Here is a 16,705-nt window from a genome sequence, read left to right on the forward strand (position 1 = left end):
TTCTGCTGACAATCCTCTTGAGTTCTTTATTGAGGGCAACAGCTGGTTGTTCCCTTTGCCCATATCTCACACCCAGACACACCCTCCAGTGACTGATCTCTCTGTTTCTGTGCCTGTTTTTTCCTCCCTCCACATGGACTCTCAGCCCCACATGAGTGCACAAAGAGAAGTCTATTTCCCTCCAAATTAGATTTGCCAGAGGAAAGAGCTTTGCACTGTTGAAGCTCACCCAGACTGCAGTAATATTTAGCTTTCATCCATGTGTGTTTATAGTTCTGCGACATATCTAAACCTTCACGGTATACAGCGAACGATGACTAGTGTCAGTTTCGGTTTTAGCAATCTAGCAAACTGGATGCTGGAAGGTGCTGAATATTGCCACTTTTAACCTCTCATGATAGACTCTGGACTAAAAATGGACTTGAGCTCATGTTGTTGGAGGCTGAGGTGTTGTTCGGTAGGTGTCAGTTTATATTTATTAAGTTATTTGTGGAAGTTGAATGAATATTAAAATTGTATACATTTTTTTACTATTGTAATTAGATATATTAATTATATAAATACATAAAAAATAGTTACAATTAATTCCCCTGTTTTATATAATACTTTTTTTATAATACTTTTTATAATTATTTTATATACTTTTTCCCATGTAACTATATATTCATATGAATATTGTTGGCTCTGTGATGAATTGCTTTGTTCCTCTATTGTAGTTCGCTTTAGATAAAATCGTCTTCTAAATGCACAGGGTGAATTCAGGTTGATTGGGAGACTTTTTGCCTTTGAGATGACATGAAAAAAGTGTCCCAAACAAGCTGAATTCACCCTAAATGTAAAAATAAATGTAGAGTTTCTGATAAAATCTTCATGAAGCACTTTTGCATACACATATCAGCAGTTCACAATGACAACGTCTGTTCAAATAAGTTCCCAAAAGGTCAAATAAAGTACTACAAAAGTAGTTCAAAAGTAGCGCTATATTCAAAGTCATCTGAATTTAGTTCACTGGGTCTTATGCGACTTGTGACCAAAACACCTCAATCAAACCTAGCGACTTACATGTTGGTCTTTTCTTCACCACATACTTTCAGAAGACTTTGAGCGAATCAATAACGTGTGAATAAATTATCAACTTTTTGGCTGATCTGTTCATGTAATTCTGGCTTAGGGGATCTTGATATATCTAGTTGGCTGTGTGTTGCATTCATAAAAGAAGCATTATGCAGTGAACGGTATGCAATGTGATTTGCTAAGCAATTTACAAATGAATTGAAATTAAGTGTATATAAATTACGCACACATTAGCAGTTCCGCTGAGATGCGGCTCATAATCACATGTGATCATCTGAAGTGGTGCTGAAAACCACAGAAGTTCCCCTAATGGGAGAAACTGTGACTCAAGTTTCCCAGATTTTGTTGTGCGTGGGGAGCCGTCTGTTGTGGATTCCTGTGAATGGCAGTTGTCTGAAATAGCTGCAGGTGTGGGCCGCGCGCTGTGAGGAGAGCTGGCCCACTTTTGTTGTTTAATATAGACAGGTGGTGTAGACTGAAATGAGACTACAGCTGTTCCCCAGCCTCTCGACTTAATGCACATCTAATCTCATGTAAAGCGCGAGTGTGTGTGTGTGTGTTCGTGCATGGATGTGTGAACATGTTGGAGGCACTTAGGCAGCCGTTTGCCCTGGCAAATTCCTGTATTTCCCAGTGGAGGTCTTGCTGTGGGAATGTGCTGCTTCATGCTGATGCTAGCGTCTGCTGTCTGCTGTGGTAATCTTGTGGAGAACCGACCAGTCAGTCAATGCAGCGCTAATGCAGAAATTGCTAGTAAATTTCACAAATAATTCCAAAGAAACTGCGAGTAACACATTGAATTGAACATGACATTTTGAAGTAGAAAGACTGAAATTGTGTTTTCTTGTGAAAGGTATGCCAATAATCTATGCTTTGAAAAATAATTTGGTAACACTTTAGTTTAGGGTCCAGTTCTCACTATTAAAGGATTAGTTCACTTCTGAATGAAAATTTCCTGATAATTTACTCACCCCCATGTCATCCAAGATGTTTGTCTTTCTTTCTTCAGTTGAAAAGAAATTAAGGTTTTTGAGGAAAATATTCCAGTATTTTTCTCCATATAGTAGACTTCAGTGGGGTTCAATGGGTTGAAGGTCCAAATGTCAGTTTCAGTGCAGCTTCAAAGAGCTCTACACGATCCCAGCAGAGGAATAAGGGTCTTATCTAGTGAAACGATCGGTCATTTTGTAAAACAAATAAAAATGTATATACTTTTTAACCACAAATGCTCGTCTTGCACTAGCTCTGTGATCCGCACGCATGACGTAATCACGTTACAAAGGTCACACGTGATGTAGGCGGAAGAACCGATCCAGTGTCTACAAAGCGAACGTGCAATGATTAAGCCAAATGCACTTTACCAAAACAAAGGTAAAACAACGATATTGGACGATTTTGAAGTTGGAGGAGAAAATTAGATGAAGTTTTTTGCCCTACCGCAGTACTTCTGCCTATGTCACGCGTGACCTTTCAACATAATGCATGGCGCATCGCAGAGCAGTGCAAGACGAGCATTTGTGGTTAAAAAGTATATAATTTTTTTTTTTTTTTAAATGACCGATCGTTTCGCTAGATAAGACCCTTATTGCTCGTCTGGGATCATGTAGAGCGCTTTGAAGCTGCACTGAAACTGCAGTTTGCACCTTCCACCCGTTGAACCCCACTGAAGTCCACTATATGGACAAAAATACTGGAATGTTTTCCTCAGAAACCTTAATTTCTTTTCGACTGAAGAAAGAAAGACATGAACATCTTGGATGACATGGTGGTGAGTAAATTATCAGGAAATTTTAATTCTGAAGTGAACTAACTAGTTGCTTTTTGGTATGCATATTACTAGGATATTGGCTGTTTATTAGTACTTATAAAGCTCATATTAACGTCTTATTCTGCATGACCATATTTTATATCCCTTAATCCTACTCAATACCTAAACTTAACAATTACCTTACTAACTATTAATAAACAGTTATTAGGAGTTTATTGAGGCAAAAGTCTTAATTAATAGTTAGTTAACAGTGAAAATTGGACCCTGAACTAAAGTGTGACCAAACATTTTTACAGTGAGGGCAGTGAAGGATTGCATCTTTGGTGTTTTAAAGAGCCATGGTGACTTTCTGAATTCATGTAAAAATTGCCATGTCATGCAATTTAATTAGTTACTGGATTGGTAAAATATTGTTAATCTAATAATAATCCTGTATTTTAAACAGGATTTATTGGAGAATGAGTTTCACAAGGGATATTTATAACAAAAAAAATCTAATTTTTTTATATTATTTATTGCATTTATTTTACCAGTAACTTTAATATATAATATTAGCAAATATTATTTTTTATAATACTTATGTATATTCAGTAATGAAAATAAAACCAGTCATCTAAAATTAGTGGCATTGACTGTTTGCTCTGATTAACTTTGTGTTAATTTGGATACTTGTTTAATCTTTCAAAAGTTTGATACTATTATACTTTCATGCTTATTTGTTTAGTTGTTTTTCCCACCAAATTTGATGTCATTTCCTGGAGGATGATGTCATTAAGCAACTGGCTTTTGGCAGGATGGAAAGTGATGAGGAGATAAACTATTAGAACCATATTTAGAAGAAAATATGTTTTGTTTGAAACATTTTTATTTAGAGAAAGAAAAAAAAATATTAATAAATTTACTTTTTTTATATTATTGAAGTTCAACACGTCAAATTTGTGGGGGAAAAAGGGGTAACACTTTATTTTAGGGTCTTTTAACTAGTTGCTTATAAGCATGCATATTACTAGAATATTGGCTGTTTATTAGTAATTATTAAGCACATATTAATGCCTTATTCTGCATGACCTTATTCTACATTCATAATCCTACCCAATACCTAAACTTAACAACTACCTTACTAACTATTAATAAGCAGTAAATTAGGAGATTATTGAGAGAAAAGTCGTAGTTAATAGTGAATACATGTTCCCTATTCTAAAGTGTTACCGAAAAAGGTAATATCATTTTAATCTAAGTTTTATCCAAGAATAAAACAAATACATTAGCATTCAAAAATGTGGGGTCAGTAAGATTTTTTATGTTTTGGAAAAGTCTCTTATGTTCACCAAAGCTGCACATTTATTTGATAAAAAATACAGTAAACAGTAAAAATATTGTGAAATATTATTACAATTTAAAATAACTGTTTTCCATGCGAATATATTGCAAAATGTAATGTATTCCTGTGATCAGAGCTAAATTTTCAGCATCATTACTCCAGTCTTCAGTGTCACATGATCCTTCAGAAATCATTCTAATATAATGATTTGATGCTCAAGAAACATTTTTGATTATTATCAAAGCTGAAAACAAAATAGAAAGTTCAAAAGAACAGCATTTTTTGAAATAGAAATCTTTTGTAACATTATAAATGTCTTTACTTTTATTTTTGATAAATTTAATTAATTGAACAGTATTTGATCATCTTTATTATGCATCCTTGCAGAATAAAAGTAATTTCTTACCAAGAATACCAAACAATTTAATAATCAGAATATTAAATTCCATCCCTGAATATATTTTAAAAGATGCTGCCTGTGTGTGTGTGTGTGTGTGTGTGTGTGTGTGTGTGTGTGTGTGTGTGTGTGTGTCTGTGTCTGTGTGTGTACACAGGAGAAGAATTCAGACAAATTCAACCTTAATCTCTTGGAAAATCCCATTCTATAAATGTCCATCTGTGCTCTAGAGGAGGTCAGTAAGTGAGTTTTGACGTCACGCCCCTGCCTCTTTATAAAACGTCTTTGTCGGTTATGTGTTACTGAAGTATATGCATGTGTGTGCACATTGATTTCTAGCCAAAATTGTAGCGACCATCTATTTATCCTGTCCGTTTTTGCATCGCATTCCTATCAAACATTTGGTTAGTGTAAAAATATGAGTGTGTCTGAGTCTGCCCAGCATGACGGCGCATTACGGAACAAATTGGCCACTTTGGGACACGTCTAAATGACTCCCTCCGCCCCGCATTCACCACGCACACACTAAATAAGCGCTGCTTTTTGAAACGGGGCCATTAGTCCTGAGGACTGACCATTACCCACGCTGCAGCAGTGAGTTTTCAGTGCTCCCCCGCCTCGCTCCGCTGATTTATTACCACCAGTGATATTGACCTTGTGGTTGTATGGGTTTAGATTTGTGCTGGTTACTTGCTTTATCTCGACTCTAACTGAACTATTAGGCATGGAGGGTGAGGTAAGTGTGATATTGCAGTACTTTTTAATGAGTTACATGGCTTGGTAACCATAGCCATATTCAAAAATGGCCCTCTTGGTGCTGTTTTGGGATCAGGAGTCATCTACAGGACAAAATGCAAAGACCTTTTAGCCTTTAGATCCTGCTGATTCTTTTAATTAAGCACCTTATGTAATCAGTCTCACCCTGTTGAACTGATGAATGATGCAAACTTGTAAAAGACTCTAAGATCTCTCAAGGCGGTGTGTGTGTGTGTGTGTGAGTGAGAGAGAGAGAGAGAGAGAGAGAGAGAGGGAGAGAAAACACTTGGCTAATGTCTCTATGTGTTGTCTTGTGTAGCTTGCTTATATAATGTAGTTCTTCCAAAACTAAAAGTTTGTTTACATGTCGTTCCAAACCTGTATGACTTGCTTTCTTTCTTGGAACAAAATAGGATTTTTTTAAGCATCTTTACAAGCTTCAAAAATGACACCGTAAAAAAAAAAAAAAAAAAAAAAAAATATATATATATATATATATATATATATAAAAGACTTTTTATCTCATAATTTCAACTTATGACATAACAATTATGATAGTCATAATTATGACAAAAAACTAATGACATAAGTCGAAATTGGTTTAATTTGAATTATGAGATAAAAAGGCATTACATATGTCAAAATTATGGCGTCATAATTATTTTATGGCATAATTATAACTTTTTATGCCTGTAATTGAGATAAAGGCAATTATGAGATAAGTCTAAATTTAGACATGAGTTGAAATTATGAGACAAGTCATAATTATGACATTATCACTTTTTATCTCATAATTTCAGCTTAAGATAAAAACAATTATGACAAGCCAAAACGGTATTGAAAAATCATAATTATGTCAAAAAACTAATGACACAAGTCGAAATTGGTTTAAATTGAATTATGAGACAAGACATTACACAAGTTAAAATTGTTATGACAGTCTAAATGTTTATCACAATTATGCTTTTTTTTTGGTCATAATTATGACAAAATTAGGTATTAGATACTTTTATCTCATAATTATGACCTAGTATCTTTAGATTTGGTATCTTTAGACTTAGAATTTTTCACTTTTATGTCATAATTAACCATTTTTTAATGTGGTGTAAATGGGCTTCCATTATATTCCATGTCTTCTGAAGCTGTATGGTAGCTTTTCTGAGAAATACATCTTCAAAATGAACCCATTATTTTCATCTCCTATGCCAAAGATTTGAAATATGTTTCATGTTTGTGTTTAAAAAGTGTTGCACCATGTTTGATGTCATTGACTCAGCGTTTCAGACAGGCAGAATTGGAAAATACATTTTGAAAGCTGCAGTAAATAACCTTAAATGGGGTGTTGTTCTTTATAAAAAGCTGTTTTCGTGGCTTCAGAACATTTGAAATATAGTGAATGAGTTATTATAGACAATAATTTATGGCTTTTTTGGAGCTTCAAAACTGTGGTCGTTGTAAACTCGTATGAAAAAGTGCAACACTAAGATTAAAAAAAAAAAAAAAAATCTCCTTTGATTTTTTCTCAGTGGACAGTTTTGGAACGAGATGAGTTTGAGTAAATGATGACAGAATATACATTCATAGGTGAATTACCCCTTTAACTGGATACATTTCCTCAGTTCATTTGCAGAACCGGAGGCACTTAGACTCGATGTGATCTTGGGCTCAGATAGCGGCGTCTGTTCAGCCAATAAGCAGATGTGAAACAGATAGACTGTGGCCGCATCGATCCAGCACTGACATGAATGATAGCCGGGCTACTTTTTACCCGTTAAGAAGGAGCTCGAGATTCTGGTTTTCTGGGTGTGCGATTGAGTTTACAATCACCACTTGCTATCTTTCCCGCCCACCGTCTCAGGGGGCCACGATCCAGAGACGCCCCAGAACAACGTGTAAACTGGGAGTTTTCCGCTCTGAGATCAGTGAACTATGATAAGTGCATGAGGGACTGGCCGTGGGAAGACGATTGGCTTCGTACACGTCACATAAACAGACGTTTTTTGATGTGGTGCGGGTTCATCTCAACATGAGGTCTGAAGTGCCCCGCTAAATGATGCATTCATATTTCTCTTTATATAGAACCTTTTTGGCATAAAGGGTTCACTAGATCCCCACTGAACCATTTTTCTAAGAGTGTACTGCTGTAGTTGTGCTTTTAGATGTTGGAATGGGTCAGGATGGCTGACTAGTCATCCAACAAATGACTAATCAATTAGTAAGATCGGCTAGTTCTGATATTTGTAGTGGCAATGCTTTAAGAGGGCGGAGGCAGTGTGATACTTTGGGCAATGTTCTGCTGGGAAACCTTGGGTCCTGCCATCCATGTGGATGTTACTTTGACACGTACCACCTACCTAAGCATTGTTGTAGACCATGTACACCCTTTCATGGAAACGGTATTCCCTGGTGGCTGTGGCCTCTTTCAGCAGGATAATGCGCCCTGCCACAAAGCAAAAATGGTTCAGGGATGGTTTGAGGAGCACAATGAGTTTGAGGTGTTGACTTGGCCTCCAAATTCCCCAGATCTCAATCCAATCGAGCATCTGTGGGATGTGCTGAACAAACAAGTCCGATCCATGGAGGCTCCACCTCGCAACTTACAGGACTTAAAGGATCTGCTGCTAACATCTTGGTGCCAGATACCACAGCACACCTTCAGGGGTCTAGTGGAGTCCATGCCTCAACGGGTCAGGGCTGTTTTGGCAGCAAAAGCGGGACCAACACAATATTAGGAAGGTGGTCATAATGTTATGCCTGATATATCTGGAATATTTTTATTTTTTTTATTTTTTATTCTTTATTTTGTTTTGTTTTGCTTTAATTTTACAAGGCCATATTTCTACACAGTAAATTACTTGCACCCCAGTTTAAAAGCCCCTGGTTTATCACATCACTGCTCTGATTGGACTCGTTCTCCTCTGTACTCTTGCCTTTAACATGACTCATCTCATTTTTATTCCCATCTGCCACTGAATATGTGAATGAGTGACCATGCGTGCGGCAGGTTCGCTGTTGGTTCATTTATCATCCTCATCCATTCACCTCCTGGTCTTTTTCCTCTTTGCAGGGAACAAGAGATCCCGTGTTTCTCACTGGAGGGAGTTTCCCACCTGACTGGCCCGTCTACAGTGAGACTCTCATCAAACTCAGTGTCTACGGTGTGAATGACGGCCACCAGCAGACGGTGAGTGAAGAGACTGCTCTCAACATCAATCTGAGCAAGAGACTCGTGTTACGGCTCTTCTCGTTGTTTTGCAGATCTCAGTTTCTGGTCCGTGTGTATTTGTTGCGGCCCTGTCATTGCTGATTTGGTTCATGGGCGGCACTGATGGCGGCTTCTGGGACCCGAATGTTGTTTGCTAAACCCTGAATGTTTTTTTTTTTTTCTTGTAATTACCTGCATGATAATTTCTGTCACAAAATCATTCAGAGATGCAGCTTTAGTCTATAAATCAGACGTCGTCTTGCAAGTCACGTTTGATTATTTTGCGTAAAATCTGGCACATTGATGTTTTATTCTGCCACATATTGACAGCTCATTTAATTTCTGTCACAGCGGTCCATTCTGCAGACAACTCTGAAGAAATTAGATATTATTTCACAGACAAAATCTGAAAACAAAGCAGGATATGCAGATGCGCTGAAGAAATTTGCCAACTTTAAGACACGATGTGGACACTTTTCAAAGATCTTTTGTTGAGACATGATGCTGCGAGCCTCACAAACTTATTTTATCCATTATTAGTGCTCATTTTAACAACTTACTGACTTAAAAAGTCAAGTCACCTTTATTTATATTGTGCTTTTATACAACAGAGATTGAGAATGAGCAACACATTTCTATCTGGATATTTTAGATAGGTCATGGGCAATTTTTTGAGATTGTCCAATCAGAATGCTAGCAGCCGATCACGTGACTGGCTTGGAGATTTCAGAAAAAATTTAAACAAGATGGCAGCCTCTCAGCTGCAGTGGAGCTCAGAAAAGGAGAGTAAACGTATATCTTTTTACGCTCATTTAATGCTTAAAATACCAACAGGTGTCCAATTTAGTGTGCAAAGGATGTAATTTAGCCATCAAATGTTTTCAGTTAAATACTAAAAAGACGCATTCTGATTAATGTCTGTAGTGGCGTAGGCTGTAGGGCGTATGGCTCGTAAAAGTAGCTTTTGACGCAATTGACGCAGGTTCAAATCCGCTTTTTGCCGAACTCGCTCTTCTCCCTTTTCCTATCACAAATCAGATCAGAAAGGCATTTATATTTAATAAAAAGTGTTTATAATAAAGTATTTATTGGGTTGGCAATAGATTTGCTCCTCTCTGATTGGTTGCTGGCTGCCAACTGTCCATTACCCTAATTAGTTGCCCTGTGTCTCACCAGGTTGCCCGTTGACGGCAACATTGCCCAGCAACACTGCTCAAAAAGTTGCCCCATGTATCATCACCTTTACTGTGTTCTAAACCATTCCTGGCCAGTGCTGTGTGTGTGTACAGTATGTCTTGTTTATTTGCCCCCCTGAGAGAGTCGGGACCCTCATTATATTTACAAGGCTGTTAACTGAAAGGTTGTGGGTTTAAATCCTGAAGAGGAATGTTGAGCTGTCATCATTTTGCCCTTGAGCAAGACTGTTTGATTCATTTCCCTGAATCAGTTCAAACTGTTCGTTTCAGTGACTCAGTTCCAGTCCACTTCATACTGCCAAGCTTCAGGAAGCAGGACATTAGCAGAAGATGCTTAATGAGAGCGAGAAAGAGAGTTTTTGACATTCTGAGCAGATCCTTCAGGCTTCATTTGAGCATCAATTCCTCGCCCGCCTGTAGCTTCACACTTTAGTATTCCTATACGAGTCCTGCTTCACCTGCATGAATAAGAGAGCAGGAAGAGCGATGGGCAGACGGAAACACTTCCTGATTGCTCTCACTGGATTTGATCTTGCCGGAGGGCATGAAGTCAGAACGGACAGGTGGACTGCATGGCATCACATAAAGATAAAAATAATACCAGGGTTATTTCTGTTATGCTCTACCTTACAAATATAATTTGCAAGCTCAGGCACTTCAACTTTAATTACTGTATAACTTAATTATTTACATAATGGCAAGAAAATTAACATGATTTTTCATGGCCGATTCCGATTCTCTTTTTTTCTTGCAATTGCGAGATTTAAACTCTTAATTGCTCTTAATTATAATGTCAGAATTGTGTGTTATGAAGTCAGAATATTAGCCTACTGTGTATTTTTCAGACTTTATATCTCACAATTTTGACTTTTTTTCTCAGAATTGCGTGATATAAACACAATTGCGAGTTATAAAGTCAGCACTGCATGATATAAATTCGCAATTGTGTCTTAAAAGTCAGAATTGTGAGATATAAACTCACAGTTCAGACTTTTTTCTCAGAATTTCCATTTTATATCTCGCAATTCTGACTTTTTCCTCAGAATTGTGAGTTTATATCACAATTCTGACTTTATAACATGCAGTTGCGAGTTATAAAGTCAGAATTGTGATATAAACTCACAATTCTGAGAAAAAAACATGTCTTTTTTCCCTTACAATTGCAGTCGCAATTCTGACTGTATAACTTGCAATTCTGACTTTGTATCACGCAATTCTGACTTTATAACTCACAATTCTGACTTTATATCACACAATTCTGACTTTATAACTCGCAATTCTGACTTTATATCAAGCAATTCTGACTTTTTTTATCAAGCAATTCTGACTTTATAACACGCAATTCTGACTTTATATTGCAATTTTGACTTTATATCGCAATTCTGACTTTATATCAAGCAATTCTGACTTTATAACACAATTATGACTTTATATCACAATTCTGACTTTATATCTCGCAATTCTGACTTTATATCAAGCAATTCTGACTTTATAACTCGCAATTCTGACTTTATATCATGCAATTCTGACTTTATATTGCAATTCTGACTTTATAACTTGCAATTCTGACTTTATATCACACAATTCTGACTTTATAACTCGCATTTCTGACTTTATAAAATGCAGTTCTGACTTTATATCATGCAATTCTGACTTTATATTGCAATTCTGACTTTATAACTCACAATTCTGACTCTATATCGCAATTCTGACTTTATATCATGCAATTCTGACTTTATAACTCGTAATTCTGACTTTATAACTCGCAATTCTGACTTTATATCTCACAATTCTGACTTCATATCTCACAATTCTGACTTTATAACTTGCAATTGTGTTTATATCTCGTGATTCTGAGAAAAAAGGTCAGAATTGTGAGATATAAACTCGCAACTGAAAGAAAATGTCAGAATTGTGAGATAAAAAGTCGTAATTACCTTTTTTATTTTTTATTTCATGGTGGAAACAAGCTTCCATAATTACATGCCAAACTGGCCTTAAACAAAAAACATCTGTAGCCATTTGAAATTAGAGGCAACCACTACATTTTAATTATGATCCAAATAAAGATGCCACACATGTAACATTAGCAGTTGTGTTTTATTTAAATTATAAATTTAAATTATATTTCAAGATTTAAAGCAAAAGCAGACTTTTTTTGGTCTGACTTTAGCTTTGTGAAATTATGCTACATAAAATATACCTTCACGTAACAAAAACAGCAGACACACTGAATGTAATTGCAAATTCACTCTTTGTCAGTAGGTGGCGCTTATGGAACAGCAGCGATGTAGTGTTTCCTTGGTTATTGCTGTACACAAAGCAGCACTGCGCTTATTCTACAACTTTAATAATACTAAAAAAATACTACTTTAAAAAAAATACTAATTTAATAGTCATTATATGAAGGTAAGAGGAAAAGAAAATGCCATCGAAACATTTCTGAAGACAGTCAGTTCCCTTCAGAGATACGTTTATATAACCCCTATGTATAAATCCCTAACCCCCAGTACATCAGTATGTACTAATCTAATGCATCTTTCATGTTTTGCATCTTAAAAAATGAAGCTCAATGTTTTGTCTAGTACAGTTACACATGTAACTACACAGTGTAACATGAACGACCCACAGAACTACCAGAACACAATATTCTCAAGAGGTTGAAATTCCAGAAATAGGCTTTGTTTATGCACTATATAAAACTGCAAACTTCTGAACCCGCATGGTGGGGGGGAGGGGGTGTTTGGAGTCATATGGGCTCTGTTACTGTCAGGTCCAGCTCTGCGGTCTGAGTTTACTCAAGAGATTGATGTCTATATATAATGGCTTATCTGAAGATCAAAAGATTCCAGTCGGACATATTTGTTTTTGCTTCATAACTGAGATGGATCACATGGATAGATCTCCATGTTTTTAAATGCACAGCTTTCGTTTATAAATGCAGAACATGCCTCCTTATCACTCTGCATAAAGAAACTTGGAAAATTATGGAATGTTATTTTATTTATTTTTTTTATATTCTAGTAGCTTGTTTGTTTTAATATTGCATCTTGTTGATCTCTTTGCTCACTGGATATTAGTTTGAGTAATTTTTCATCTTTAAATGTCCGTTTAGTTTTGGTGGTTTGTGTTCTTTGGTAACCAGTCATTTTTAATCTTTTTGTAGTTTGGCTTGTAAATTTTCTTTTACTTTGTTGTTTTGTTCATGGATTTTGAGGATTAGGGATTGCCCATGTTGGCATCTCTCTGATTTGTTTTGTTTCTACCAAATGTAGAAGTTCATTAGCCTATTGATTTGACATGGTTTGACATGGTGTTATGATAGTTATGCACAATTATATGTTCAGTTGCATATTATTATTTGCATTTAGCATTATTTTTTCCCCTTTTGTCCATGACCCTGTCAGAACTGACCTGCGTTCCACAAGTTTAGTGTATTGACTTAAATTTTTGAACTCTCTAAATGATTGGAGGTCACCTTGTGAACAATCACAATTCAGTCTGAGATACTGTGGAAAACATAATGAGGCAAATAAAATGAACTTGATGAAACTGCATATTGCACATTGTGTGGGAGAGAGAGAAAAATAAGTGTTAGAAATGAGCAGGAGCATTCGGCCAATGCAGATAAGACTTCTCATATCTTATAGCACTTATGTACCTGATTTAAGAAGCACTTTGAGAGGCAAACTAATAGCTGAGCTACAAGTTGCCTGTCAGGAGAAAGTAATTATCTACTGTCCGCTGGACTACTGAACATGTCATAGCTGTCGCAGCAACGCCGCACTAGCTAATCAAGCGCTCCTTTATTTCCATTCACACTCAGAAGGAACGCGCCACCAGATAATGAAAGAATATTTTTATCACTTAGTCTTCATAAACCCGCCCCTTAATTTGATTGTCTTGATGCATGGAGGCGCTCATGGGAGCAAAGAAGTGTTCGCATAGTCACTGATTTTCCTAAACATGTTGAAAAGTATAAAAACTAGTTATTAAAGTTATTAAATGTGCATACAAATATGTATTCAGAGAGAGAAATGGTTAGGGACGGAGTCCAAAAGTAAATTTTTGCTATGTGCAAATAGTGAGTAAACTGTGAGTACATTTACCAGCCATGAAACTGGAATTTTGCAGTATGTATGTATTCATTTATTTATGCATTTATATACACATTTATGCATTTATTTATTTTAGCATTCATGCATTTATTTATATTAAAGTTTCCCTACTATGCTATTTTAAAGGCTCCTAATTTTGTTTTGAAGTCTCCTACAATAGTGATGGCCGATTTCAAAACACTGCTTCATGAAGCTTCGGAGCATTATGAATCTTTTGTCGAATCAGTGGTTCGGAGCGCCAAAGTCACGTGATTTCAGCAGTTTGGCGGTTTGACACGCGATCCGAATCATGATTCGACACGCTGATTCATAACGCTCCGAAGCATCATGAAGCAGTGTTTTGAAATCGGCCATCACTATAAAAGTCGTTATTTTGTTTTTTTGCCGCACCAAAAATATTCTCGTCGCTTTATCATATTATTAATATTGAACCACTGTACTCACATGAACTGATTTAAATATGTTTTTAGTACATTACTGGATCTTGAAAGAGGAAATGTCATTGCTGGCTATGCGGGGCTCACTGCGCCATCGGATTTAAACAAAAATATCTTAATTTGTGTTCCGAAGATGAACGAAGGTCTTACAGGTGTGGAACGGCATGAGGGTGAGTAATAAATGACATTATTTTCATTTTTGGTTGAACTAACCCTTTAAATAAATTGCCAGGTCTACTTAGGTAAATGGAAACCCTACTTAAAAAGGTTGTTCCACATTATTAAGCAAGTCATAGTTCTCATGCAATATGGGGAGGAAGAAAGATCTTTCTGAAGATGAAAAGCATGAAATGGTGCAATGTCTTGCAAAAGGCATAAAAACAACTAATATTTTGCAAAAACTGAATAAAGACTGTCGAACTGTCTCAACGATTTGTGAGTGATTTAGAGCACAAGAGAACTCGGTCAGATAAAGGCTTATTAGGGGAAGTTTCTGTCAAACAAATTAATTAAATTAAAAGGGCAGCAATAAAAAAGCCACTGTTGAGCAGCAAAGAAGTATTTGAAGCTGCTGGAGTCTTGAGAACCTCTCCATGCAGGCTGGCACTTGTGTATAAAGTTGCATTTCTGCCACCTCTAACCAAAGCTCACAAAGAGAAACATTTACAGTGGGTTTAGAAATACATTTTCAAACAGTTTTAGTGTTTTTAGATGTGTTTTTGCAGCATGGGATAGTGCATTGTCCTGAATGAAAATTCTTGTATTTCAGAAGGCACTATCCTTCTTTTTATACCGTAGCAGAAAATGGCCAGTTAGAAACTCCACATATCTTCCAGATGTCATTTTGACACCCTCAGAGACCCTAAAGGGTCCCAGTATTCCAGCCCAAGTCATCACCCACTAGCTCCTTGCTGACGTTACAGTCTTGTTGAAACGTGGTGGCCACTCACTAACCATCCAGAAATCCATCCATCTAGACCAGGGTTGTCCAATCCTGCTCCTGGAGGCCACTGTCCAGCAGAGTTTAGCTCCAACCACAATTAAGAGTCAAAATGTGAAGCTTGAGTCTTAGATCTTTTTAATGATGTATAGTTTGTCAACTGCACGTTAACACTTAGGCTATATAATATAACAAATATATTAGCCTATATGAAATGCCATAGAGGTAGGAATGTTCAGACGCTTTGCATCACAGAAATACATTATATTTTAAAGTATATTAAAATAGAAAACCATTATATGGTTAGAGACTTAAGACTTCTTTTTAAAAAATGTGTCTAATCTTTTGACTGGTACTGTAATTTAACATAGGCCTATACAAACTTTTCTTCACTTGATGTGCAATAATACGTGCATGCATGAGATCACAAAAATCATGTTTTTTTTGTCAAGAGTGGACATTAATCCTCTTATCAGCATGATCACAGAGGGTTTTTTCACAGCCTACCTGACTGAAAGAGCTCATTATGCGAATCTTTTGTCTTCTCAGGTGTGAATCACGGCATTATTCATGAAGATTCACGCCTCCATGCATACTGTGTTTCTTGACAAAAAATGTCTTAAAATTTAAATCTCTCTATTGTTTTATATGAACGAGTAGGCAGGATAATTTTTACATCATTTTGAAGCAAAAACTCTAGTCTACAACCTCCAATACCCAGAAGTCTTGTGAACACAGATTTAATATATATATTTTTGGCCTTATTTCAGTGACTTAAGTTTTTTGTTTTTTCAATAACCACGCGTAAACGTTATTCCTTCAAAAACACAAACATGTACAAACATGTTCCTCACATATTATTGTAGCCTAGTTCGTGCTGAATACAGTGTAATGACACTTTTGTCATTAATATGTTTATGAACAACTGAAAAAAGCACAAATGTCAGGGCATGTCAAAACTTCTCCAGGGCCCCAAAAATCCTCAGACCCCAGAGGGTTAAACACACCTGAACCAGCTAATCAAGCTTTTACTTGGAATACAAGAGACTTCCAGGCAGGTGTGTTGAGGCAAGTTGGAGCTAAACACTGCAGGACAACGGTTCTCCAGGACCGAGTTTGGACACCCCTGATATAGATCATCCATTTTAGTTCGACATTCGTCAGTGAATAAAACTATTTAAAAATGAGTCTGCAATGTTTTACTAAACCCAATGTAAATGTTTCTCTTTGTGGCCTTTGGTTAGGACTGGCTGAAATGCAACTTTACGCACAACTGCCAGCCTGCATGGAGAGATTCTTGAGACTCCAGCAGCTTCAAATACTCTTTTTATCGCTGCCCTTTTAATTCAAATAATTTGTTTGACAGAAACTTCCCTTAATAAGCTTTTATCTGACCGAGTTCTTCTGTGCTCTAAATCACTCACAAATCTTTTGAAAGTTCGACAATCTCTATTCAGTTTTCAGAAAATATTAGTTGTTTTCATGCATTTTGC

The 16,705-nt window shown here is 36.4% G+C and overlaps 1 protein-coding gene across 3 annotated transcripts in view; it reads left to right on the forward strand.

Moving 5' to 3' along the window:
• Positions 1-301: 301 nt before the first annotated feature.
• Positions 302-16,705, forward strand: part of inpp4b (inositol polyphosphate-4-phosphatase type II B) — a 184,339-nt gene continuing 167,935 nt past the window's right edge. Inside the window, exons 1-2 of one of the 3 annotated variants that reach the window (XM_051909733.1) lie at positions 302-457; positions 8,384-8,500. In XM_051909733.1, coding sequence (XP_051765693.1) covers positions 395-457; positions 8,384-8,500 — 180 coding nt within the window. In that variant the 5' untranslated portion in view covers positions 302-394. Of the gene's footprint in view, positions 458-5,146; positions 5,297-8,383; positions 8,501-16,705 lie in introns of those variants that run through there. The other 2 variants (XM_051909742.1, XM_051909752.1) reach the window with 2 other exon arrangements.

Source organism: Ctenopharyngodon idella, chromosome 1 (genome assembly GCF_019924925.1).
Source record: "Ctenopharyngodon idella isolate HZGC_01 chromosome 1, HZGC01, whole genome shotgun sequence".
NCBI lineage: Eukaryota > Metazoa > Chordata > Actinopteri > Cypriniformes > Xenocyprididae > Ctenopharyngodon > Ctenopharyngodon idella.